We start from the raw sequence: 26,496 nt of genomic DNA on the forward strand, positions 1-26,496 counted from the left end.
AGTCTGTAGATTCATCCCTGAAAGTTTCATTTTCCTAACCTAAACCCTTTCTGAGATAGCAAGAAGTCATTTAACTAGAATTTTACCCAGCAAAATTTTTGAGTGTGTTCTGAATTGAATTGAATAATGAACAGGTACCAAATATTTAATTAAAATGTACCTGCATCGTAGTTTGTTTCACAAAAGAACCTAACTTCACTTATTGAGTGTGTTCTGAATAATACACAAGTACCCTTTTTTTCTCAACTTGATAGTTAGAGATGGATTTTCACATAGATATAATTTTTTGGAAATATTCGCCACCAAAATGATTGCAAGGGGACTCTTAAAGACAATGTCTTTTACAAGAGAACAATAAAAAGTTCAGACGATTTGATTGGTTGATTTGAGAACACCCCTGGCAAATGGTTAAGCAAGAAAAATCCAAACGATCCTATTCGTCCGTTTGAAAACACCCCGGTAAATCATTAAGCAGAGAACTAAGACCTTCGACCCATCAAAATGGGTGATGCTCCATCAATTCTGACCCACTATCGTCGCTAAAACCTATTACAGTTTAAAAGCCGAAGAAAATAGGTCGTGGCTGAGACAAAAAAAGTTTAAGCAACTCTATAAGACTACCTGACATAATAGCATACACTATATTATAATGAAACGACAACATCGAATTAAGAAATGAGTTGTTACAGGATTTTTCTTGTTTAATTTTTCGAGGAGAAAACACCAATTTCAAAAAGAGCACTGGCATACGAAACTTACTTTCAGTCCGCGATAAAATTTGAAATTACAAAATGTGCCATTTGATATGCCTGCAGGAATCTATTCTCAGTGATGAGCAGAGCTTAGATACCAATTGGTATCTGTATATTGGTATCTAAGCTGTAGTGATGGGAGAGGGACAATTTATTGTAATGCCCAAAAACAAGCGACGGTTAATGGTAATTACCTTTTCAATCGATCCTTCTGCGGAATTAGACGTTTAATAGAAAACAAAGAAACTTATTTGTCAAAAAAAATCCTTTGCAAATATTGATAACCATTAATTTTGGTAATATTTTGAGGGAGGAACATTATTTAGTTAATAGAAAAATGAGCTTCGTGCTTTATTACAAGATCGAGATTACTGTGCATAGTGCACACAATGTTAGGTAATTTCTTTGTTTGTCTGTTTGTTTTGTTTTTTGCTAGAGGTACGGATAAACTGTTTTTTTACTAATTACAGCCAGTAACCCATCCTCAAGGGCGCTACTGCAAATGCAACCAGGGGATACGGTAGTCGAAAGGGGCGCCCAGGTAAATTTCCAAGTTCCCAAGCCTATGAGGGGTCCATAACGGAAAGTTTCTACTTGTGGGCCAGGAAATATATGCTATAATTTTTTTGTTTTTCCTTGAAATTCTAATCAAAATATTTATTGTTCCAAAATATTTATTTCTTTTTTCCATTAAAAATAAAATTAGAAATCAAAAGGGATCTGTAGTTACAATTTTTAAGAAAATCTATGCTATGGTACACAACCCTTAAATACGATCGCAGAAGAGGGCCAAGGAAAGGTTATGTGCTAATCTTCATTTCTTACATCCGGGTCATTGGCAAAACCTGCTTCATCCGTTTTTATTAGTCCCGTATTGTTAATAGATTTCTTCTAGGGCCCAGATTTCACCCTCGGTAGCTTTGCTATGAATGAAGAACAAGAGAAATCTCTTTCTATTTTAAAATTATTTCCAATAAAAACTCGAGTTGCGCCCTTTTGCTTTGAACTCGAGAAAATCTGCTCATTGCCCAAAATAATAAACTTCACCTGTTACATCAAGATTAAGATAGATCATTTTTTGGTCAGAAAGGAAAGTCTTCGAGAAAAAAGAGAGGAAAATAAAAAAGATACGATTTTCGTAGCTATTACGATACGAGTCGTTAACGATTTCGATGTGATTACATAAAAAATATAAGATTTTCATAATGATAGGCTTCAGATATTTTTGCATTGGCAGTTCTAGGCCTAGCCACGGGGAAGCTGTCCCTTAGTTTTTCTTAAATCTGACGTTAAATTCCTTTTATTTTATATTTTTACACTCCTGTGACATACCTCCCCCCCTTGATTATGAGGCCTAAACCCACTACTATTTTCTTGGTAGTAGTAGTCATTCAGATTTTGCATGTTAACGAAAGTACAAAACAAACAGATCAATCAAGATTCTAGTTTCATCTCCAGTTGGTATTTCCTTCTATGTCTTATATTTATTTATTTTTTTGCCCAGCTCTTTCTGAAATCCTGTTTTTTTTATTATTATTAAACTTGTTTGCGGCTAACGAATTGCAGTGCTTTCTATAAATTTTGTCAATTCTCTATGTGTTTTATAGCGGCTTCTCTTAGGGCCTTCATTCCTTCTTCATACTAATGAAACAACATATAGTGTGGATATGGAAGATTTGAGGAAGTCTGAGGATTTTTCCTATGGGAAGGGGGGAATACAAATGGGTGGTAATATTTAGGTAAATACTTTTGCGTGGCAGCACCCCCCCCCCCCCCCGTGGAGTTGTTGTAGTTGCGACCGGTGAATTGACGCTTATACGAATCTTTACTCACGTTTCCTTTTCTATTTATCAGCCAACTTACAGGAATATGTAATCACACAGGAAAACTGCCATCCTTATTAACAGGTGTCAAATTTTCCCAAACCCCTCGGGAGGGGGGGGGGGGAATTATACAGTACATATAAGGACATTCATTGCTCGTACTCCAATTTTGTAGGAATCAGAACTTTAACTGCGAAGGTTTGGAAATTATCTTGAAGATACTTAAGGAGCGTTATACAAAACTTCTTAATGTTTCTTAAACATATCTGAACGATCTACTATAACTCATCTACGGATCAACAGACCTATTCCTATCACAGAAGAAGTAACATACAGTAGCGAAAAGTCATATACTCTCCATTGAAGATAGTTGAACACATTAAACCATGCAAGCTAAATCATTATTCATGACCCGCCTTCGCGCACGCGCAATGACAAATTTAGCGCTGATCTGATTGACTGTCAAGTAACAACTAAGTTTACTGCTCTGACGGTTCGGAAACTTCCCGAATTACGCACCATGGACTGTGTGTCACGTTTGGAGAAAATCATTTCGCTATTAATATATACTTCTACAGTGTATTCCTATGCCCGTAGGGTTCAACTATTAGGTCAAACTTGATCAGCTTAATGACAGTGTTCAACTGATTGACAGACCGATATGTCGTGGCAGAGGCCAACCTTTGTCAAACAACAAAACACAAGTAGAACAATAGGGATTTTTTTTTATAACAAAGTGGAATGCGAACTTCGAAGAAATATTTCGACCCTATATCCAAGGGCCATTCTCAGCAAAATATATGAAAAAAAATTAAAGAAAGTCACATTAAAAAACAATCATTAAAAGTAATGATGCTAGGACTATTTTAAAATATTTTAGGTTTAATAATCATATTTTCATGCGACTTTCTTTATATTTTTTTTCATTTGTTTTGCTCAAGAATTAGGGTTGAAGTATTCATTTAAAGTTCGCTTTCCACTGTCTTATAGAAGAAAGTTCCCCATTGTTCTACTTGTATTTTGTTGTTTATGACGGAAAGGCATTGTGGTCTTCGTCGCTATTTACCAACCTTCGTTTCACTCAGCAAGTCAACTGTTTGATCTTTTCGTTGAGAATATCTAGTTGAAACCATAAAAGTTCTTTAAAGCATGCCTCATGATATTCGTGAAGAAATGGATCTTGTTTATGAAGTCCTTCAGCATCTGCTTAATTTCTGATAGTCATGTAATTTTGTTGCTGGATTCTCAAATTGTTGCTTAATTTAGGCTTTGGCATTTCACATGCTCGTTTCCAAAGTTGGTTCATTAACCATCACCCGACCTCCCTGGCCCCTTCTTGGAGGTACCTAAGCTAAGACAAAAATTTAGAATACTTTAATGCAACGAAACTAAAACTGCATCTGACCACTAAATGACCTTTGCTTCTCTATTATTCCATGCTCTACAAGACCCCCAAGAGCCAGTAACAAGTTAGTGCTCTCGCGCTTTCAGTACTGTTGAGATTATCTTCACTCTTTAGTTTCTATATTTTCTACCTCTGTTAAAGGGTTATATTGGTTATACTTCCGTGGTCAAATCTTAACTGTGCCAAGAAACGTTTCCCTCCATCTCGAAATTCCTAACCTTTTATACGATTTTAGAAAGTCACTTTGGATGAAGACTCCAATATTGCTGAAGATTTCCAGAAAGACTTGAGGGAGAAAATGGTTTCTTTGTTTACAGGCCTATGTGTGACAATTCGATCAAAGCAATCACTCCTGTTCCTAGACCCTCACAACTATTCTCACAAAACTTCATTTAGATAATTTCTTATTCTAATGATAACTTTTGATATTCGAACAGCCCCCAAAAAAACACTCTTTTCAAAATCTTGGTATTTCAGACCAAAAGATTTCGGACCGCATTTGGTATATCCTGCCCCACAGATCTTTTTTTAGATCCGTTAGTTACCCCAACCCATATCCAGCCAGTGATATTTGAGCCAATCGGAATTTTTCATAGAATTTTTAGCCAATCGAAAAATTCTATAAAGATTCTGATTGGCTCAAATTACAGCTATCTAAATTTGGTATTAGTGAAATCTCCTTGTAAATTTTCTCAGGCTCGTAACTTTTGATGGGTAAGACTAAACTTGATGAAACTTATATATTTAAAATCAGCTTAAAAATGCGATTCTTTTGATGTAGCTATTGGTACTAAAATTCCATTTTTTTTAGTTTTGGTTGGCACTATTTCAGGGATGAATGTCATTTTCGAGGCATTGTTAAGAAGAAATTAAACTCAAGCAACAAGCAGGAGGAATGTCGAGGATGATGGGAGTCCCTCTAATACTTAAGATAATTCTAAATATAGCAATAAAAATTTAAAGCAATTAGATCAAAAATTGTTTTTATTCAATTGAATAAAATTCAAAAAAATGGTTTTAAATTAAAACTCAGAAACATTTAAAATTAAAATTCATAAACATTTAAAACAATAAAATTCAAAAACAATTTAATAAAAGAAATTGAATAAAAACAAACAATTAAACAAATAAAAACACGGTAAAATAAATAAAACAAGAAATAAAAACAAAGCAGTTGAATGAAAACAATTTTCGAAGCATTTTTAAGAAAAAATTAAACTCAAGTAACAAGCAGGAGGAATTTCGAGAAGGGTGGGCGACCCTCTACTTCTTAAGATAACCTCGAATATGATATTAAAAATGTATAGCAATTCAATAAAAACAAGTTTGTTTTCAAGTGACGTCGAAAACAAAATTAATAGAAACTGTCCTATATACAAGAGGTCTGCAGTCCCCTAAACCCGTCCAGTACTTGAATTAAGAGAATCATCACATTATAGATATTAACGTTACCCTTAATAAATCACAAGTTAAGTTTTAGCATAAATAGCGGAGCATTTGTAATATTCTAATTTTTAACCCAATCTATAATTCCGTTTTAAACAGTTGTGTATTTTTTGATTTAGTAACTAATAAATTCAGTAAGGAAAATTCCCTTCTGATACGAATCCGAATAACCCTCAAACTTCCCAATAAACTAACATCTAATGAAGTATAAAATTATCTTGGCGATTTTTACATCATTTCCCTAGAATAATTGTTCCTAACCCACCCCTCCTCTATCCAAGTGTAGGGCTTCAGTACACTTGACCTAAATACTTACTCTTTATTTTCATAAAAGATAATTATTATGACATCACATGATGAGATACTAAATTCGTAAAAGTTTCTCTTATCTTTACTGAGTGAGAAATTAGGCAAGCAATTAAACAAACAATCACAGAGGAAACTATCAAAGAAAGAATACCAAAGTGAGAAACAGGACACTAAGGAGTGAAATTCAAACATTAAAAAATATAAAGCGTAGATTTTGTCTACTTTAGAAACAAGGCGTCCTCAGCTGAAGTAAAAAAGAAAGCAAGTGAAAACTGAATACAACGTGGACTTTTGATAAAAAAAAAATCAAGAAGTTAAATAAAAAAAAATAGAAAGAACTTTGAGAACCAGAAAATAAATTCAATAACGTTTTGGACAGGAGTAGTTAAATTTATACTTTTTTTGCTAATATTAACTTACTTCAAACACCTCCATCTTCATGGGATGCATTGGAGTCACTCGCGGGTACAGGCTATAAACCAGTGATAGGTTTGACAATATATTTGATATTCTGGATAGCTGTTCAATGTGCAGAGGATCAAAGTTTTTAACCAATCCCTTCCATAGTCTGCCTCGGGATCGTTATCCATCTATCGTTCCATAGAGTGATACTTAATTTAGGAAACAATCGGGGTTACACTTTCAACTTGCCTAGGCCACCACAGTTGCCAATGTTTGATAATAATTTAGGAATTACGTTATATTTAAGCCATTTTCCCATCTTTTTGTTAAACATATAATTTGTATAATTTATATTTGAAGCTCCTAATCTCCAACGTGGAGATGTCGTACTAATTTTTAAGCTTGTACATGTGAATTATTTATTATGGATTCCTTTTCTTTAAATTTCACTACCCCAAATTCCTGTTCCACAGTTATTTCTACTTGATTCTTTCAATTTCTTTAGAGCTTCTTAAATTTCTCAAGCTCTGTCAAAAGGATTTTATATTCTAATAATAGAGTTGGTGTATTCCATAGAATTTGTAATCCCGATCACTATAGTCACAGTAACTTCGGCCATCTTGCCTGTCTCTGACACAGATAAAGATAATATGCAGATAAGTCGTGACTATAAAATAGAAACTGCTAATTTGAGTGTAACTTCGATTTAATGGGACCCTCTTTCAAATACAGAGGTTGTGACTACGATTGACTCGGGATAGAGTAGCGGTTCGAATATAATTTTATTTGCACGGGTCAGATGCCTCTTGCACGACTATATCCAACAAAATGACCAGACATGAATTTTGGTGAGTACTACATCGCTATCTATTATATCATTTAGCTAGATGGCGTAAAGGACATGCAATAAATACATGCAAAATCTTCGGTAAAATCATCCAAACTGAAGAGGACTAAATGGAGTAATCATAATCAACATAGAACATAGGTGAAAATAGAAGAAGATGAATGCACCAAAGAAATAATTACACAAGACTTGAAAAAAATTTAGAAACTCTTGACCATGAAGTGCCGAGAATAAAAAAATAATAATAAGAAATATATAATCCTCAATAGGAAACCTAAAAAGCATAAATAAAACCATTATGTTTGCATAGAGGATACAAGCTGGCCAGGACTATCTTCAATAATAACAATTTTAAGCAAGATCAACTTAAAGAATATCACCATCAACAAAAAGAAGGATATTAAATAATTGCCACAACCAAAAAGGTGAGGCAAAGGGCTTAAGAAATGTAAATTGATCTGAAAATGGTATTTTGACGGATTTATTTTATTTCTGATTTGTTGGATTCATATATATATATATATATATATATATATATATATATATATATATATATATGTATATATATATATATATATATATATATATATATATATATATATATATATATATATATATATATATATATATATATATATATATATATATATATATATATATATATATATATATATATATATATATATATACATATATATATATATATAAATATATATATATATATATATATAAATATATATATATATATATATATATATATATATATATATATATATATATATATATATAAATATATATATATATATATATACATATATATATATATATATATATACATATATATATATATATATATATATATATATATATATATATATATATATATATATATATATATATATATATATATATGTATATATATATATATATATATATATATATATGTATATATATATATATATATATATATATATATATGTATATATATATATATATATATATATATATATATATATATATATATATATATATATATATATATATATATATATATATATATATATATATATATATATATATTATAGCAACAAGCTGAGGGCAACAGTCAGACATGCTGCTTCTCTGCCCCACCCAGTTCAGAGCTCTATTCTTTATTCCCTCCCATGAAGTTCCTATTCCTTTTAATATTTTTATATTACTTCTTCCGTCCCGGCTTTCGTTCAACCCCTGCTGGACGGCCAAAAAGCACAAATTTTGGCAATATATACGTTCCAGTATGCTGTCAAGCCAATAAACGAGTCTTTAGAGATTTTTTACATGCTTTTTATCACGCTGCTATGATCTGTTCCATTTAGTGAAATATATCCTTTAAAGCTCAAATGAGGTTTTAAATATCTATCATTAACACTTATTAGCATATGCATTCTTAGAATAAGTTCTTATCTTCCAAAAAGGACAACATTTATAGATGCAACCATTTTTTGGAGAAATATGAGATAATAGATAAAAGTCAGCTTAAGATTTTGCATAATTATCGTTATTAGTGGCTACGGGTGAATCAAGTCTATCCTTAAAAAAAAACAAAAAAAAACTACAAATTACAACTGAAAGATCTTGTACTTCTTCCAACTCACTAAATCCGTTACTAATTTTTGCGGTTTTTTCAATAATGAAAGCCCTAGCCTGATTTATTATAATTAGATTCAAAAGTCATAATGACCACCTTTTAACAGTGAGGTTAGCAAGTTATCAAAGTGTCTTGTTTTGCCTGGTTTATTTATGCATCTATTTTATTTATATTTCTTTTGTTGATTTAATTAGATATATTTTTTTTACCACACTCTTCTCCCTTCCTTAAAACAGTATGTCTTACCACCGAAATAGATAGAGGGGATACCATTTCCCTATATTTCTCTGACCTTGAACACTCAGTTAAGACTCACTTTCTTTTCCCGTTTATCTCTATCCTCTCTGGAGGGTGGAGAGTTCCCATTCTCCATTGTTTATTAATTTTCTACATTGTATTATATTATCCTCTATGCTAAATTATGCTAATATGTGTTGTTCTTTTAATTTTTCTTTGACAAACTATTTAATATTCAAATTGCTATTTTTAAAATATAAATTCAGCTTGCCATTTGAGATATAAAAAAGAAAACTTTTGTCTTATTTTTGTATGACCCAACGGCATTGTAAAAATTTGGACATATTGAAATGCAAATCTGTACAATATAAACGCAAATTTATGGAGGGAGGCATTTTTGTTGTTTTTTCAATTTATCTTTTTGTTTAGTGTTTTCACGGACGTTGTCTATCTACCACAACTGACAGGAAAAATATATTAAATCAAAACTATAAATGAAACAATTAATGCCAGCACAAAGCCCTTCAAGGGCCATCCCCTTTTTTGTTTCTCCTTTTTACTGACAATATCCATCTAACAAGTGTCAGTAAAAATGTATTTAACCATAAGTACTAATAATAGCTCACTGCAGTATCAAGCCGTCTGAGACAAACATAGCTATATCACCGTATATGTTTCATGGATATATTTACTTTGATTGTCACCACTACCCCACAGGAGTAACTCCGTGCAACAAACAGGTTTCAACCCTAGTCCAAAGCGTATGGGTAACTTGTATGGGTAACTAATATGGTAACTAGTATGGGTAACTAAGACTGGAAACTGGTGCTAGAATCAGCAAAAAATTAACAATGCCATCTACCATTTGATGATACTTTGCCTTTTTCAAGCTTTGTAATAGTTTTTCTGTCATAAAATGGGATCAGACACGTATTACAACCCTATTTTTATCGTATAAACAAAATAAATTAATTATTCTTAGTATTACACTGAAAAGAAAATGCCCCAGTGTCGGCAAATACTAGATGGCGTTGAGGTTTTTTATTGACACTAGCGCCAGTTCCCACTCTTGTAAGTTACCCATACTCTATGCCCCAGTCCACATAGTTTTCAGATTTGGTTTTACAGTGGCGTAGTAAGATAGCTAACCAATAAGATTAGGAGCAGGGGAAGAAAAGGATTAGGAGCAACACAGAATTACATTGGGAGTAGAAAACAAAGAAGAACAGGACAGTACTTTAAAGAAAACTGATTATTAAATTAGACCAGGGGTGTAACCAGCATGTGAGAGAACTTAAAACCCCTTCGATTAAAGGAAGGATGACGTTAATCAAGAAACAGATCTTGTTAATTTCCAGATTTCAGAGGGAAGGGGTCTAAAAGCGACAAATCCTCCCATGATTACATCGTCGACCCAGCCCTACAATGAATATCTTTTGTCATTCGTCTATCCAAGTTTTCGGTACTTTGTTTTCGAACCTACACCTATCGGTTTAAACTATGGAACGTTTATTTTCTCCTTTTTTATATGCCCCTCAACCACACATTGCGAAATGGTACCATTCAAAATGCTATTAAAAGATCTTCTATTGACGCATAGATATCTAGAAGAAAAAACACATAAATGCAATCTGTAAAACAAAACCTGAACAAGAAACTGTGCGGAGAGGAAGAGGTTAGCTCCCCTAGACAAGAAACCTGGGGTCCCAATTTTTTAAAATCTCATGACACTCTACCAAAACAGATATTACTTAGACGACAAAATACTGGTTAGACCAAAGGGGATGTCTTTTTGTCTTTACTTTTTTAGCCTTGTGATTCCTTTCATCCCCCAAATCATTCGACTGGTTTTAAAGCTAGAACTTGAGCTCATACTTGAGTAAAAAGTATGAAGAGTGCTTATTAATCTTTAGAATCCAGACATGTACCTTAGAGTGAAATCAGCTATCCGTCTTCTATAATGAAAATCAGCAATGACTGATCATTACACCTTTGCTAGAAAATTTGTTTTGCAACGCCAATTAATTTTATATCTGAGCGAGTCATTGTACTGCAGGAGCAGAACTTCGATTTTGTTCTTTTTCTTTAGACAGCAATCCCTCACAAGACCCCTGTGCTTACTATGCAAAAACAGATGCTGGAAGATACTAGGTACAGCGTTTTCTAATACGCTGAATCTGATGGTGTGATTTTCGTTAAGATTATATGACTTTTAGTGAGTGTTTCTCCCTATTTTTCTAAAATAAGGCAAATTTTCTCAGGCACTTAAGTTTTGATGGGTAAGACTAAACTTAATGAAACTTATATTTTTAAAATCAGTATTAAAATGCGATTCTTTTGATGTAATTATTGGTATCAAAATCTGTTTTTTAGAGTTTCGATTACTATTGAGCCGGGACGCTCCTTACTACAGTTCGTTACCACGAACTGTTTGATATCTGAGCGACTCATTGTACTCCAGGAGCAGAATTTCGATTTTGTCCTTTTTCTTTAGACAGCAATCCCTCACAAGGCTCCTGTTCTTACTATACAAAAACAGATGCTGGAAGATACTAGGTACTGAATCAGGTAGTAGAGATAAAAAGCACGACATATCAGGTAATTGTTTAGTGAAAACCTTTTGAAGTTTTGGTGATATATTTCACTCTGATATTAACTCATAGACTATTAATCATAAGGCAATTCCAACGTATATGTATTCCCACTCCCGCCACCTACACTAACTCTGCTTTAATGATCAACTACAAAGCTAGTACAATGAGGTTTCTTTTCATTTATAATCGTTGGCAGTATCTTCGATTCCGTATCCGATTCCTTTCTAGAGTATTTTTACTTCAATTACTGCTTAATTAAGATTGTTGAAGGACGTGTTCTCAGATTTGAGTAAAAACTCCGAGGAGTACTTAAAACTTAAGCAAAACTCTAACTTAAGCAGCTTGACTTAAGCAAAACTCCAAATCTGATATTTAAGTGAAATTCACTAAGTATTTATTCCTTGGAATACTTGAAATTGCCCAAGTATCACTTATGTATTTCAGTTTTAACATTAAAAATAGTGAAATGAAAGTGTTAATTGAAAAAGTTACTCTCTCTCTTTCTCTGTGGATCAAAACCTGCAAAAAAAGCATCAACCCAAAACCTCTTTCATTTGATTTTATCCTCCATAACGAACTGATAGTAATGAACTATCGAATACGAAGATACCTTAAAACGAAAATGTATGCAGCTAAAAAGTGAGGGGGTTTAGGGCCCACACAGAGGCGGTTTTAGGGAATGGGCACTTGCTGCGGGCGTAAAATTTTAGGGACACAAACTTTAAATTAAATAGTCTAACGGTTACAATCATTTTGTAGTCTTGATGTGCGGCAGTGGGTTTAACCTTAGCTTGGCAATATGGGACTCAGAGATCAAACCTTGTTGTAGCAACAAATTGCAGGGCCGACGCAGGGACCTTATTAGGAAAAAGCGTCGTTAATCCGATTAAATCATTTATAATTTTTTAATTTAAATTTTATTAAAATAAAGTAGAAGGCACAGTTGGCAGCAATTACAAGAGGACTGAATCCGAAATGTTCAGTTTTTCCCACATCTTCATCATCACTTTTTGAAAATAAAAGTAAGTAGCAAAACAAGTAAAATACTTCGGTGATTTAGATCCCATTCAGTTGTTCTACGAACTCCAAGATATGAAGGGGTCTTCGCGAATGGAAGAGTTATCTATCAAATATTATTAGCAATTGCAGTATTGGCGGCCAGTGATGAGCAGTCGTTCAGTAATTTAAATTAACATTAACTAATTAATTAAATTAATTTTAACATATCTCAGGTCAACTTTGGGCCAGGAGTGACTAAATGATTTAGTGTTAGTGTGCATAAAATGCAAAGAATTAGAAGCAATCAATGGGGACAAGATAATTAATAACTTTTCAGGAGCTAAAGTAAGAAAAGTCAGGCTTAAATAATGCAAAATTTTCTTAATTGAAAATTTTGTTAATAGATGAAAATTTTGTCAAAATTTGGAAGACAGGGTTGAGGCAAAAATCACGATTTTTCCACGGGTGCAGGAAAGGCCAGAGCCCCCACTTGGCCTGGACATTGTTACCTCCCCGAAAGTTATGATGTTGGTAGACTCCAGGGTGAAAATTTGAGAGAAACCTTCCAGGAACAGTTGAATACAAATCTTGCAGCTTAAAATTTGACAATGTAGAAGATGGATGGAATAATTAAAAAAAAACAATTTGTAAAGTTGCTGATGGTGTCTTAGGGAAGACTGTTAAGACTACAACTAGGAATATTAGTGAAAAAGCTTTATGTTTAATAGAGAGTAGAAGGGGTTTGTATAAGAATTATCTGAGTGATAGATCATATGAAAACAAAAGGAATGTAAACTAAGTGGAGAAAGCATTAAAATATGAACTAAGGAGATGTGAAGTGGCCATTGATAAAACTACTGAGCATCTCGGAGATGCAGCTAGACGGCAAAATAGTAAAATATTATACTGGCATGTTAATAAATTGAGAGGGAATAGTCAATCCGGACTAGTCCCAGTTAAAGATAGGAATGGGGCAAAAATTAGTGATAAGGAAAAAGTTAAAGAAAGATGGGCGGAACATTTTGAGGATGTACTAAACCGAGATACAGATGAAGGAAAAGATATAGATGAAAATGAAAAAGCTTGTGATACCTTGGATGTGAAGGAAGATTTGTTTTGTGAGGAAGAATTAGCGACAGAACTAAAAGGATTAAAAAATAATAAGGCCCCAGGTACTGATAGTGTGATAAATGAGTTTCTTAAATATGGTGGCTCTGAGGTTAAAAATAAGCTACTGAAGATTATGAATATGATTTTTGAAACAGGAGAAGTACCTAATGATTTTAGGAAAACCTTAATTAAACCATTGTATAAGAAAGGTGACAAGAGTGAGTGCCGTAATTATCGAAGCATTAGTCTGATCTCTGAAGGTAGCAAATTACTGAGTAATATGATACTTTTTAGACTGAGACATGATGTAGACAAGTTTTAAGAGAAGAACAGTGCGGTTTTAGAAAAGGAAGCGGATGTGTTGAGCAAGTTTTAACTCTTAGGTTAATAATTGAGAAGTCCCTTCGTTGTCAAACACCTTTGGTCCTCAGTTTTATTGATTATGAGCAAACGTTCGATTCTGTTGATAGAAGAGCTTTAGCAAAGGTCTTATTCTTATATGGTATAATACCAGACAAATACATTAAAGTAACTAGTGGTATGTACGAGAATAATACTGCTGCGGTTGAGGTAGGAACTGAGGCTAGCAACTGGTTTTGTATTAAATCAGGAGTTAAGCAAGGTTGTGTTCTATCCCCCTTTATATGGATTATTTTGATGGACTTCGTCTTAAGGAGCACAGGAAAAGCAATTGGAGACCACGGAATCAAATGGGGAGAAAAAATTCTTCTGGACTTAAATTATGCTGATGATTTAAGCATATTAGATGAAAGTGTGAGCAAAATGCATGAACTCCAGAGGTTTTGCGAGTTCAAGGTGCTAGAATAGGATTAAAAATTAATGTTAAGAAGACTAAGTCACTAAGGCTAGGAATAAGTGAAGATGAAAAGGTGACGTTGGGTAACGAAAAGATTGATCAGGTGGGCAGCTTCCCTTACCTTGGAAGTATTATTAGTAAAGACGGTGGGAGCAATGAAGATGTTAAAAGTAGAATAGCTAACGCTCAGGGTGTTTTTTTCACAGTTGAAAAAGGTTTGGAAGATAGGAAGATAAGTCTGCAAACCAAGATTAGAATATTGGAAGCAACAGTGATGACAGTGGTCAAATATGGCTCTGAAGCATGGGCCCTCCGCAAAGCGGACGAAAATTTACTACATCTTTTCCACAGAAATTGTCTACGGATTATTCTGGGTACCCGGCTGACCGTATTTCAAGCAGTAGATTGTACGAAAAATGTGGTTCAATCCTACTTTCTAGGGCTATAATGAAAGAAAGGTTGAGATGGCTAAGCCACGTTCTGCGGATGAAGGATGACAGATTGCCGAAAAGATTGTCCTTTTTGGCCAACCAACTGGGGATACACGGAAAGCAGGTCGTCCTCGTCTGGGGTGGGAGGATGTCATAAATAAAGATTTAATTAATATTTTTAAATATTAAAAAGTTGCAAAATATAATCGCAAAGTTGAAGTTTATCAAAATTATTGGGTGCGAGGACTAAAGGTATGACGGATTTATATGTAAGTTATGACGGGTTTTCAAATTTTTTAATTAAATATCAAATGATTAGGTGTTTTGTGTTTAATATGTTGCGGGGAATTATTGTTTGTTTGTTTTTTTTGTATATTTATGCTGATGCTATAGGCTTGTATTTACTTTGGCTTGATTTATTTTTATTTTGTCAGTGCTAATGTAAGTAACATTGTCAGTGGTAGTTTTTATTTTCGTAGTGTATGTAACATTGTAAAATTGTCAGTACTAAAGTATGCCACCAGGCATGTGCACTGGTTTGTCACATTTATTTATTTAATTGTTGTAAATAAAAATTATCTATCTATCTATCTATCTAAAAAAGGAAATGGGAACTTCCTGGGAAGGTGTAAAGAGGGAGCCCTTCAATAGATTAGGTTAGAGGAGGAGCGTGTGCAGATGTGTTGGCCTCAGGCGGCTTGGTACTGCAGCGAGTTATTATTATTATTATTAGTAGCAGTAGTAGTAGTATGTATATATATATATATATATATATATATATATATATATATATATATATATATATATATATATATATATATATATATATATATATATATATATATATATATATATATATATATATATATATATATATATATATATATATGGTAAAATTCTAGTTAATTGACTTCTTGCTATCTCGGAAACGGTTTAGGTTAGGAAAATGAAACTTTCAGGGATGGATCTACAGACTAAAGTATGTCCCGGGAAGGTATTTTAAAGTACCCACCCCCACTCCTTTTCCCTCTAGAGGGCCTGAAATTTGCCTACATGCCAGGTCTATACCTATTGAAATTTAGACAAAACAACATTTTACCTTAATTTTCAGTTACTAGTTGCTTTTTCTCTGCCTTTAGTTCTAAAAATGCAATTCCTGTTATTTGAGTAGAATTTTCAGCCATATCAATGTTTTTTTTTCAAAATTTAGGAAATGTATTTGCATACCTTTAAAACATTATAAGATGGAATTGAGCAAAGTTATGAAGCTGAAAACAATTTTGTTGTACTCCAATTAAGCAGAAGATCTATTTTGCAAGGTTTTAATTTTATTACAAACATATTTTTAAAAGTCATTGAAGGTCAGAGCCCTCTAGGGGGAGAAGGAGTAGAGGTAGGTACTTCAAAATATCTTCCCGGGACATACTTTAGCCTGTAGACACATCCCTGGAAGTTTCATTTTCCTAACCTAAACCCTTCCTGAGATAGCAAGAAGTCAATTAACTAGAATTTTACCTATATATATATATATATATATATATATATATATATATATATATATATATATATATATATATATATATATATATATATATATATATATATATGGGATTGGGAATAGTCAAAACTTTCAAACAAATTCATATAAAACTTTGTCTTGAAGCTTCGCTTGCTACAGGATAACCAGGATAACAGGATAACTTCGCTTGCTACAGGATAACTTGCTACAGGATACCACGAAAAAAGCAAGCACATGCCATAAGAAACCTACTGTCAATTATTTGAAGAACTTGGAGCACATAGAAATATACAACCTCAATTAGGGCTAGAAACGAGCAAAAAAATGGATGGGATGTAGCAACAGCGAACACATCCCAAGCATTTTAAATTAAATTTAAGCGTTTCAAAATAATCACGAAATAAAATTTAAAACTAGTCAAAACATTAATTGAGTGATTTACTAATGTTTCAATTTTCTTTGGGTCCTTTTTTTCTATCGGTACTCAAGGCTCGAGTATACAAGACGTGTTCACAAGCCTGCGTTTAGACAAGCACCTCGTCAATCAGTCCAGTATACTCGATGCGTTCTGCGCAAACTCTGAAAGCAAGCATCAAAAACGGTCAGGAAAAAGTTGAGCTGCCGTTGACTGTTTGCCGGTCCTTGGGTAAACTGGCACATAAACTAGCCAAGTGGTGCTCGAATTTGCTTGTCACAAGCTAAATACATTATACAATACAAGCTAAATTTTATTCTCATGCTAATTCTACAAATTCGACAATTTGTTTTTCAGCCTCACCCCACTACTTTTGAAGAAAAGAAGCTATCTCTATAGAAACTTGTACGTTTTTTCCCTTTCCGTTCCTCTGTTTTAAATGTCACCTATCAGTGGCATTCAGAGTCGTTAATACTATTTCTATCACTTGATTTTTTTATCTTGAAAATACCAGAAAGTATCATTCACCTAGTTTACCTTCTTATCTTTAAATATGTTAGGTATTTTTTTAAGAGAATGAGTTTAATAAAACATATATTTTCGTCTGGCCATTGAGGGAGGTCCAAAGGTCAGCTCCAAACCAATATAGTTTGGAATAATATATCGTTAAAAAGCTTTTTTGGGTGGGGATTGGGTCTGGGCCGTGGAAGGAAAGCCAAGAGTCAGCTCCCTTAAAGTTTTGGAATTAAATATTTATAGTAAATTAATATTATTGTCAATAAAATATTTTTAATAAGTAAATAAATGTTGTAAATATGCAACTGAAATACCTAACACCCACAAGCACAGGGACAACAGCATCAACAGCAAACGACAATCCGTGGTTTCCTCCACGGTCAGCTAGTCAGCTAATGAGCAAGTGGAAAGCTTTGTGAGTAGGCCTAATCCACTACAAGCGTAATCGTCGACTTGTTAGTTAGTGAGCTGTTACAGTTTACTATTGCCATTAGGCTGTGACTATCCAAACTATTTTTCAATGCCTGTGGTATATCAGCTTGTATTGAGCCAGTTCGTACAATTACTTTTTTTTTAAATACACCCTAGACTTTTTTTTAACTATTTTGTGACTCTTTTGTGACCAAGAATATACAATAATCTAAAATCTAAACTTGACATATAAATATTATTCCATTCAACTTTTAATTGTCTTTTACATACCAAGTGAAACATATTGGTAATGCAGGTTTCTAGTCTTTCAGTGAGACCTGAGCTGTACCCAGGATTTTTTCGGGGAAGGTAGAGGGGGGGGGGGGGGGTAAAACAAAAAAAAACTAAAAATTAAAAATCAATTGCATTTTTGTTATGTTTTTACGAGTCGGACAAACATTTCTGAGGGGGGAGGGGTCAAACCCTCTAGCTCCCCCTGGATACGGCCTTGAGTGAGACACTTATTAATTATATAAAATGCTAATGCTAGTTATTACAGTGGCGTCATTCGCCTTAGATTTTGAAAACTTTCATTTTTGGGTATTTTCATTGAAAAATGCTCTTTCCGATATTTCCATGGAAAAAACAATAAATTTGACCCATTAACTTCCCCCCTAAATTATTGTGAATAAACATCACTAATTTCTCATAACGGTATTCTTCACAAAATATGATCAATTAATTTAATCTAAATAAATAAAAATCAACCTGCAGACTCTGGTTCCCCGAGTGCATGCCCCCTTGGATCCATCACTGGTTTCAAGGTGCATTCCAGAACTCAATTACCAATAATAATAACTGATTACATATTATATAATCTTTATATATTATATAAGCATTTTAGCTGCTAAATTCGTAAACATCTGACATTTTGAGCTGAAGGTATCAGTAAATAATTAATAAAATCATTAACGATAATTGGAACACACCCTCAATCAAAAATGCAAAATAATCTTTGATATGCCAACCCAAAAAACAGGTAGCATATTGAGATTATTTATGTACCTTGGTCCGAGGTCCAATACTCCCATGTGAGAGGATCAATATTTCCTCTAATATAATCCACTCCTTCATAATTAGCATTAATGTCACCAGAGCTATTACTCATAATCCCGTGAAGTAGAAAATTAACAACCTCGTAAATCTTCACACCTGACACTAGAATCGCACACTTCCCTACTGAGGTAGTATTTCAAACCTTAATGGAAAAGACAAAAACTATGAATCATATATCACATCATCGTATTAGAGACTCGCTAACAACAGATTTGTGACTGAGTCATTTTTTCGAAAAAAAAGGCTTGCTAATCTGTCAGGTGTACCTTTAGGAACTTCCGAGGCAAAAGCATCTCCGCAAAATTCCGGAAAATCCAAACGATTACTCAGCTGAAAAATGCGGCGGGAAAATATGCAACTGAAATACCTAACACCCACAAGCAAATAGTCTACGTCAGTCGTGACGCAACGGGAAAACGTAATTTTACTAGTTTCAAAAAATGAAATCCTGCCAAAAAATAAGCACATCAGTCATGCATATTAGGCGAATAACAGATTAATATAAAATATAATTAAAATATTTTGTCTGCCAAGAGTTAGCAATTAATAAAAAAAAGTGCGTATTTAATTCTTACGCAAAACTAGTATCAAAAAACCAAAGGGCAGGATTAACCAGCTCAACAAGAAATGGTGCCAACATATGCATTCATTATAAAACAACGTTTTTTTTCCTGCTTTTTTAGGTTCAAAACAAACTAGAGAGATAAGGAAATAGTTTAGATATAACATTAACAGTCCTGTTTTGATAACCGGAACTATTACCGTACACCAGGGTTTTTAACCGGGGTTTCCCAAAACCCTAGGTCCTGTAGATCTCTAGAGATTCTTGGAGATAGAGAGGGTTATGATTTAAACCGCACGAACTATATATATAGGACTAGTGACTTTAATGACTACCTATAAGACTAGGACTAGCGACTTCTAGGACTAGTGTCTTTCCAGCAACAAATATTGAAACGGAATGAAACTGAGACATTACTTTATCAAGACAGGCGTATACACAAGATTTTGTTTTGAGTGAGATGGGGGGGGCAAAAAAACTACCAAATTATACGAGAAACATATGGAAGTATAGAGGAAATCACAAGGAGTTGTCCACTCCAAGAAATCATGTACACCATATGGCGCGTGCCAAGCACCACAGAACTGTGTCAAGTCTGACGGAATTTGTGCAGCACATATGGCGTCCTGAGATGAACACTGGGTGGCAGGAAGTGCGCAACCCCTCAAGCAATCGTAATAATCTTGGGATTTCGAGTATTATGAAATCTAAAATTTTACATATATCCCCTCTGCTGCAAAAGAGCCCGATAGTAGATATAGAAATGGGTTCCGTAGAGTTCCATGTGAGGAAAGAAGTAAAAAACTCTTAAGGAGTGTATAGCCTTCTCATTGGCGAGCTACAAATTTTGAAAATTATTACATAATCAAAAGGCTTTACAGTTTCCGACAAGAAAAACGCCCCCGGTATCATGAAGAATGTAGACTGACAAGGCACATCATTTCGAAGGGGCGTTCACTCGTTTCATGCTGGAGTGAGGAAGCTGTATTCTGAGCAAAGAAAGGGTCTTCATAAGGCCATTTCGGGGTTTCTAAGCATGCATCAACCAATAATTTATCAGTTTCTTAAGGAATGGGCCCAAAACCATTCCCCTCCCGAACAAGCGCATAAGTACCTGAATATCAACAACACAACCTATTGAATTTAGCACAAGACCTGCTATTACAATTAAATGTGTTCGGGGCAAAAACCAAAGGGTGAACCAGATCTATTCTTATTCCTTGGGAGGTTAAAACTTAAACTTATAAAACAACTTTGGTCTTGTTATTCCATAGATAGTTCATGTAAGAATTGCCGCTTATCAGACTTAGGTCGTATCCTTATTTCTTCTGACTACATAGTTTCATTTTGGTAGCAAAATTTGGAAAAGATGCTACCCCATTGAATTAATGTTAAAATTGTATATGACAATTTTACGACCGGTCAAGGGTACAGACAGCCAAAACACTTGAGCGTTTCACAAGGGAGGGGGCGGAAGGTTCATAGAATACTGCATTTTGACCTAAAATACAAAACCTACTTTCATTAAAATTTCATGATCGGGTGTCATAGGATCTGAACGAGCTCTTCTTTATTTCAGGGGGGGCAAATTCTAGAGACCCTACAAATCCGCCAAAAGAGGTGAATAATAAAAAAGAAAAACAGGGAGGAAATTGCTACAGGCTCGCCATTTCAGGAGGCGGTAAACATCCCCGTCCAGACTGGGAGGTTCCTCAAATATATATTCCCTGGAGGGCATACAACTCGTGATCTTTATAACTTTCAAGTCACTTTAGCTCTGAATGAGAGATTACATAATTTTGCGGCAATTAAAATTGAAGAAAAAATTTGTAATAGGACTGACACAAAAAGTCCTCTGATAGCTCCTTATGACAAACAACGGTTCTTCTAATACGGGTCACTTTACCTAATATGATTACCAGCTCCCGACAATTTCCTGGTAAGATTGCCAGGGGCAGCCGTTAATACATTGACTTTGGAAACCCCATTTCATTTAGTAAAAAAAAATGTTGGAGGTACAGATTGAGGACATCATGGGGCCATACTCTAACCATCCAAGCTTCTCTTTGAAGCTACACATACTGAAAATTAATACAGGGAATTAAATTCTTTAGTATAAATTTGCCTTTAATTCAATCTATAACCGTGGTTTCCAACGGGGGGTCCAGGCCCCACCAGTGGGGCGTGGCAATATTTTGGTGAGTCTCAGGGAGTACGTACACGCTTTGACTGACTATACTTTAGAGCCTTAATTTTGGAAAAAAAAATATTCATGTGAAAGGCCTCATATTAATATACATTTAAAGACTAAAAAATATACACGATGGTATTGCAATACCGTTATGCATTTTATAGAAGGTCCTTTACAAAGATGATAATTTTCAGTAGCATAAAATGTGTCAAGACGATCCCAAAAAGGATATCAATTTAAAGGTCTTTTAAGCTTCCTTGAAGTGAATACTTATAAAATTCAGAATAATTTATATATCACAAGGGGGGGATATCAGGATTTTAGAAATTCCAAGGTGGGCCATGACTCAAAATCTGTTGAAAACCACTGGGTTACAGCCATAATGAGAACTCATTATGGCATAAATTATCTGCCAAGATTTCATAAAGAAGTATGTATAGTAGTTAATAAAATGAGAAACAATAAAGAATTGTACAATTTTAAGATGAAGAGCATTAAAGAAAAAAAGAAAGAACTGCTTTCTATGCAGATGCCACAACAAATATGTACTTTAACAAGGGTATAACCCTACAGTATCAACCAACATAAAGGAAAAACACCCAAATCAAACACAATATCCTTGGAATAGACAGCACTTATTGATTGATGAATTCCTTCACAAGAAAAGCAAAAGTCATCCACAAGTCAACTTCAGTTTAAATTTTCATCATATTTTCTCCTACTGTGTAAATAATATTTGAAAAAAAAGGATGCTACTTCCCTTTTATTTAAATGCATCTGACTACACTCCTCATTTTAATCAGAATATAATTTTCTTTTAGTGATTTTAAGTCCACCAAAATGGAATAAATCCAGAAATACAAAAAATTACAAGAGGAATAAAAGATTGTAGACACTTGACAACTCAGGCATTTCACAAGTTCATTATTTACAAATATATATATGCTACTTCCTCTTGTTTAAGTACATCTGATTATGTTCCCCATTTTTAGCAAAAATGAAATTATCCTTTACTAAGTGAAAAATGTTGTAGAAATGTTTCTTTTACTGAATGAAAATATCTTTTATTGAGTGAGTGTGGTGTTCATTTGTTGAACATCACATGAGGAACACAGGACAGTGGACAAATAAAATGTAAACATCTCACTAATTGCATCAGAAGTATAGAATGCATGCTTGGTTGACTGCAGAAAAATCCTTTGAAAAATTATCCGGTTCCAACATTAAATATATTTTAATGTAGAAATGTTCTCTTCCATCATCAAATATCAGACGTATATACTAATACTACTAACAACTCACCACAACATCAAGCTTCCTGAGGCCAAACGCAGCTATGCACACTCCTCTTGCATCCCAATCTATTCAAAACCTTGCTCTTTACACCCTCCCAGGAAGTTCTCATTTCCCTTATTTTTTATGACTTCCTCCCACCCCAACTGCAGATGACCTGCTTCCATTTAAGCCCTAGATGGTTGGTCAAAAAGAACCATCTTCAGCATTCTGCAATCCTTCATCCACAGAATGTCCTAGCCATCTCAACGTTTCTCTCATTGTAGCCCTAGAAAGCGGTGCTGAACGACACTTTTTGTGCAGCCTACTGTTTGAAATATGATAGGTCAGCTGAGTACCTAGAACGATCAGTAAGCAATTTCCCTGGAAAACATCTAGCAAATCTTCATCTGCTTTTCAGAACACCCATGCTTCAGAGCCATATTTGACCACTTGTCATCACTGTAACTTCTAATATTCTAATCTTAGTTTGCAGACTTATTTTCCTATTCTTCTGAACTTTTTTTTAACTGTGAAAAAACACCCTGAGCATTGGCTATTCTATTTTTAACATCTTCACTGCTCCCACTATCTTTACTAATAATACTACTAAGATAAGTAAAGCTGTCCACCTGATCAATCTTTTTGTTAACCAATGTCACCTTTCCATTTTCACTTATTCCTAGCCTTAGCAACTTAGTCTTCTTAATATTAATTTTCAAACCTATTCTAGGACCCTGAACTTGCAAATCTCTAAAAGCTCATTCATTGACATTCAATGAAGCTTCCCATGCAGCATTCCACGAGTAGACATATAAGTCATTTCTTCAGCCAAAGAGTCATCAATTTGAGGAATCAACTGTCTGAGGATACAGTTTCAGCAACTTCAACCAACATATTCAAGTCCCACCTTGATAAGAAATGGTTCTGCCAGGAGTTCCTTTACAATTGGGAAGCTGCAGAGTCCTCCACAAGAGTCTAGATCAAACAGGCACAATCTACACCAAACGATTTTTTTCATCACTGGAGCATCACACAGATGGAAAATCTTTATATCACTCCAAGCTGCAATTTAATGTAATTTTACTCACACTTTCCTCTTGGATGCTTAAATCATCAGTACAATATAAGTCCAGGAAAGTTTTTCCTTCCCATTTGATCCTGTATTCTCCCATTACTTTCCCGTGCTCCTTAAGACAAAGTCCATCAAAATGATCCATATAAAGGAGGATTGAGCACAACCTGCTTAACTCCTGCTTTAATACAAAACCAGCTGACATACACATAATGTAACAATTTAATCAATTAAATCAGCCATACAATGTAATAAGTTTTCACTTACTGAGTTATTATTATATGATGCATTCCATGTGTCTATCAAAGTAGGCAGAATATGACTTCATCCTGAGAAAATCATATAAACACAAAACAATTATAATAGAACTGAAAGCTTAAATTTACAGGCCAAGAACTAAGTCATGACTAAAGAAATTATTTTAACTTGATTTTCATTTCTTTTTTTTACATATATTTTTAAATTTAGATGTACACCCAGGCTAAGTAGAAGCCCTAAAACTATTCTAGTCTTCTTCCTCAGTCTGTATATGTAAGTCCTGATCCTTTAATAGGGGTTTTCTAATGAGGACACCTCAAAGTATTTAATCAAAAATAATGTTCTTCCATACTTTGGACATTATTTTCAAACGGGACATTTACCATTTGTTTTTGTTTGTTTTTATTTTGTCACTGTTTTCCTGATCACTTAGTTGAATAGGGGATGAGTATTATAAACAAGGCCTAAGATCATTAATGTCCATTCCTTCAACATTCTCCTCTGCCCCTAAACTATACAACCATAAAATAAAGAATCAGAACAACATAGAATCCCAATTAGGTAACTGAACAGTACAGGTCTAAACAGTTACTTCTATCCTCACCATCTCGAATCAGTGTTTTGAACATTTCCTTGTAATTTGTTTAAATACTATTTAATATATTAATATATATATATATATATATATATATATATATATTTAATATATACTATTTAATATTATTATTTTAGTATTAAATATATTATTTATTATATAAATATTAATATATAAATATTAATATATAAATATATTATTATTATAGTATTTTAAATACTATTTAATATATTTAATATATCTATTTAATATATATATATTTAATATTTAATATATTTGTATAATACTATTTCTTTTGGATGCAGAAGCCTGGAATTTAAACTTTGATTCAGGCAAAGTCATGTAGTGGATCCAGAGAAATTCATAGAAAAATCTGGCTCTAACCTTGACTTCCTTCTTCAAAAAATGTTCATATTTATTCAAGCTTGAATGATATCTAATCCTACTAAAGCAAACAAATGAAGGATGGTGGTCAAATTTGTAGGCAAGGGGGGCATTGCCCCCCCCCACTATCTGAAAAAAATCTTGAGATGTGCTATATTTACTTGTATTTTCCTTATAACATTGCCTATTTCTAAGGATTTTAAGATCCTTTACCCTTCTTCCAACTTCAAATAGCTAATGTTCCTATCTTAATTTGCATTCCTGATAATTTAAATTTCTTGCCAAGTCATCTAAATCAATGCTTCTCAACTTGTTCAAACTCATCCTGGAATGGTGTCTACTGACAGTTTTTATAAATTACAAACTGAAATTGGCAGCAAATGGGTACTCACCCAGCCTATAAATTGGAGTGTCCTATCTAAGAATATACAGGTTCCTGAATAGCTAATTTAATTGCTTAGGGAGGAAAAATTGAGAGAGTGACCTCTCTGTCAGTATGCAGACTGGACCAAATACTGACAGTTCGTAGCAACATTTTGATATTTTGAAAAGTAGATCTAAGCTTTGTAATCTTACAGAATTTGTTTTTCAATCCAGAAAAAATAAAGAAAATGAAATTTATCAGACATTCCTATTCTTTAGCCATTAATCAGAATAAAATTAGAGTCAACTCTTGTTAACTTGAAATTCATGAGACCACAATTTTTCTTCAAGTTACAAGAGGTCATTCTACATAAAATTTATAAAGGTAACAAGTTATATTTGGTAAACCAAATAAAAATTTGAGTTACAGCAGTACAAAATCTTTAAATTTATTCCCTATAGCCACTATAAGTTAAGAATAACTTTATTAATTCATTACAGACTTGACATATCAAGACTAACTTTCAAATGTCAATAAAAAATTTAGTTTGTTAGGAAATAGACAGCAAAAATTAGCAGGATCTAATACAAAAATATGTTAAAGAAAATTATTTTAGATCCATTGGAAAAAAATGAATTACAGAGGTAAACTTTGACTTGTGGCAGTAAAGTGAAAATTAAATGATAATTTACCAATTCATATATTTTTAGTAATAAAGGTAATTTTTGGGTCATTTTGACTTATAGAGGTAAAATATAACTACAAAATTATTTAGAATTATGCATGGTTTTTCTTTGACTTGGACAAGTTTTTCAAAGTGAATTGAAGATAATTCGAAATATCAAGGATTTTGAGTTATCACAGTTCAAGTTATCAAGAGTCAGCTGCAGCATATGGAACAACCGTAATTAACAAATATCTCTCCTTACTTTGCAGCTTAAAATAACATAAAAATTTATTCCTAGTAGGTTCTATGGTTATTAATATTGCTTATTAGCAATGTTTGTTATGTTTTTTTT

The 26,496-nt window shown here is 33.4% G+C and overlaps 1 protein-coding gene across 2 annotated transcripts in view; it reads right to left on the reverse strand.

Annotated features, from left to right (window-relative positions):
• Positions 1 to 26,496, reverse strand: part of LOC136033161 (transcriptional regulator protein Pur-beta-like) — a 123,038-nt gene that overhangs the window by 86,582 nt on the left and 9,960 nt on the right. Inside the window, exon 1 of one of the 2 annotated variants that reach the window (XM_065713827.1) lies at positions 18,726 to 18,973. The exons of the other annotated variant lie outside the window; for it this stretch is intronic. Coding sequence (XP_065569899.1) covers positions 18,726 to 18,828 — 103 coding nt within the window. The 5' untranslated portion in view covers positions 18,829 to 18,973. Of the gene's footprint in view, positions 1 to 18,725; positions 18,974 to 26,496 lie in introns of those variants that run through there. 2 annotated transcript variants of the gene reach the window in all.

Source organism: Artemia franciscana, chromosome 11 (assembly GCF_032884065.1).
Source record: "Artemia franciscana chromosome 11, ASM3288406v1, whole genome shotgun sequence".
Classification (NCBI taxonomy): Eukaryota; Metazoa; Arthropoda; class Branchiopoda; order Anostraca; family Artemiidae; genus Artemia; species Artemia franciscana.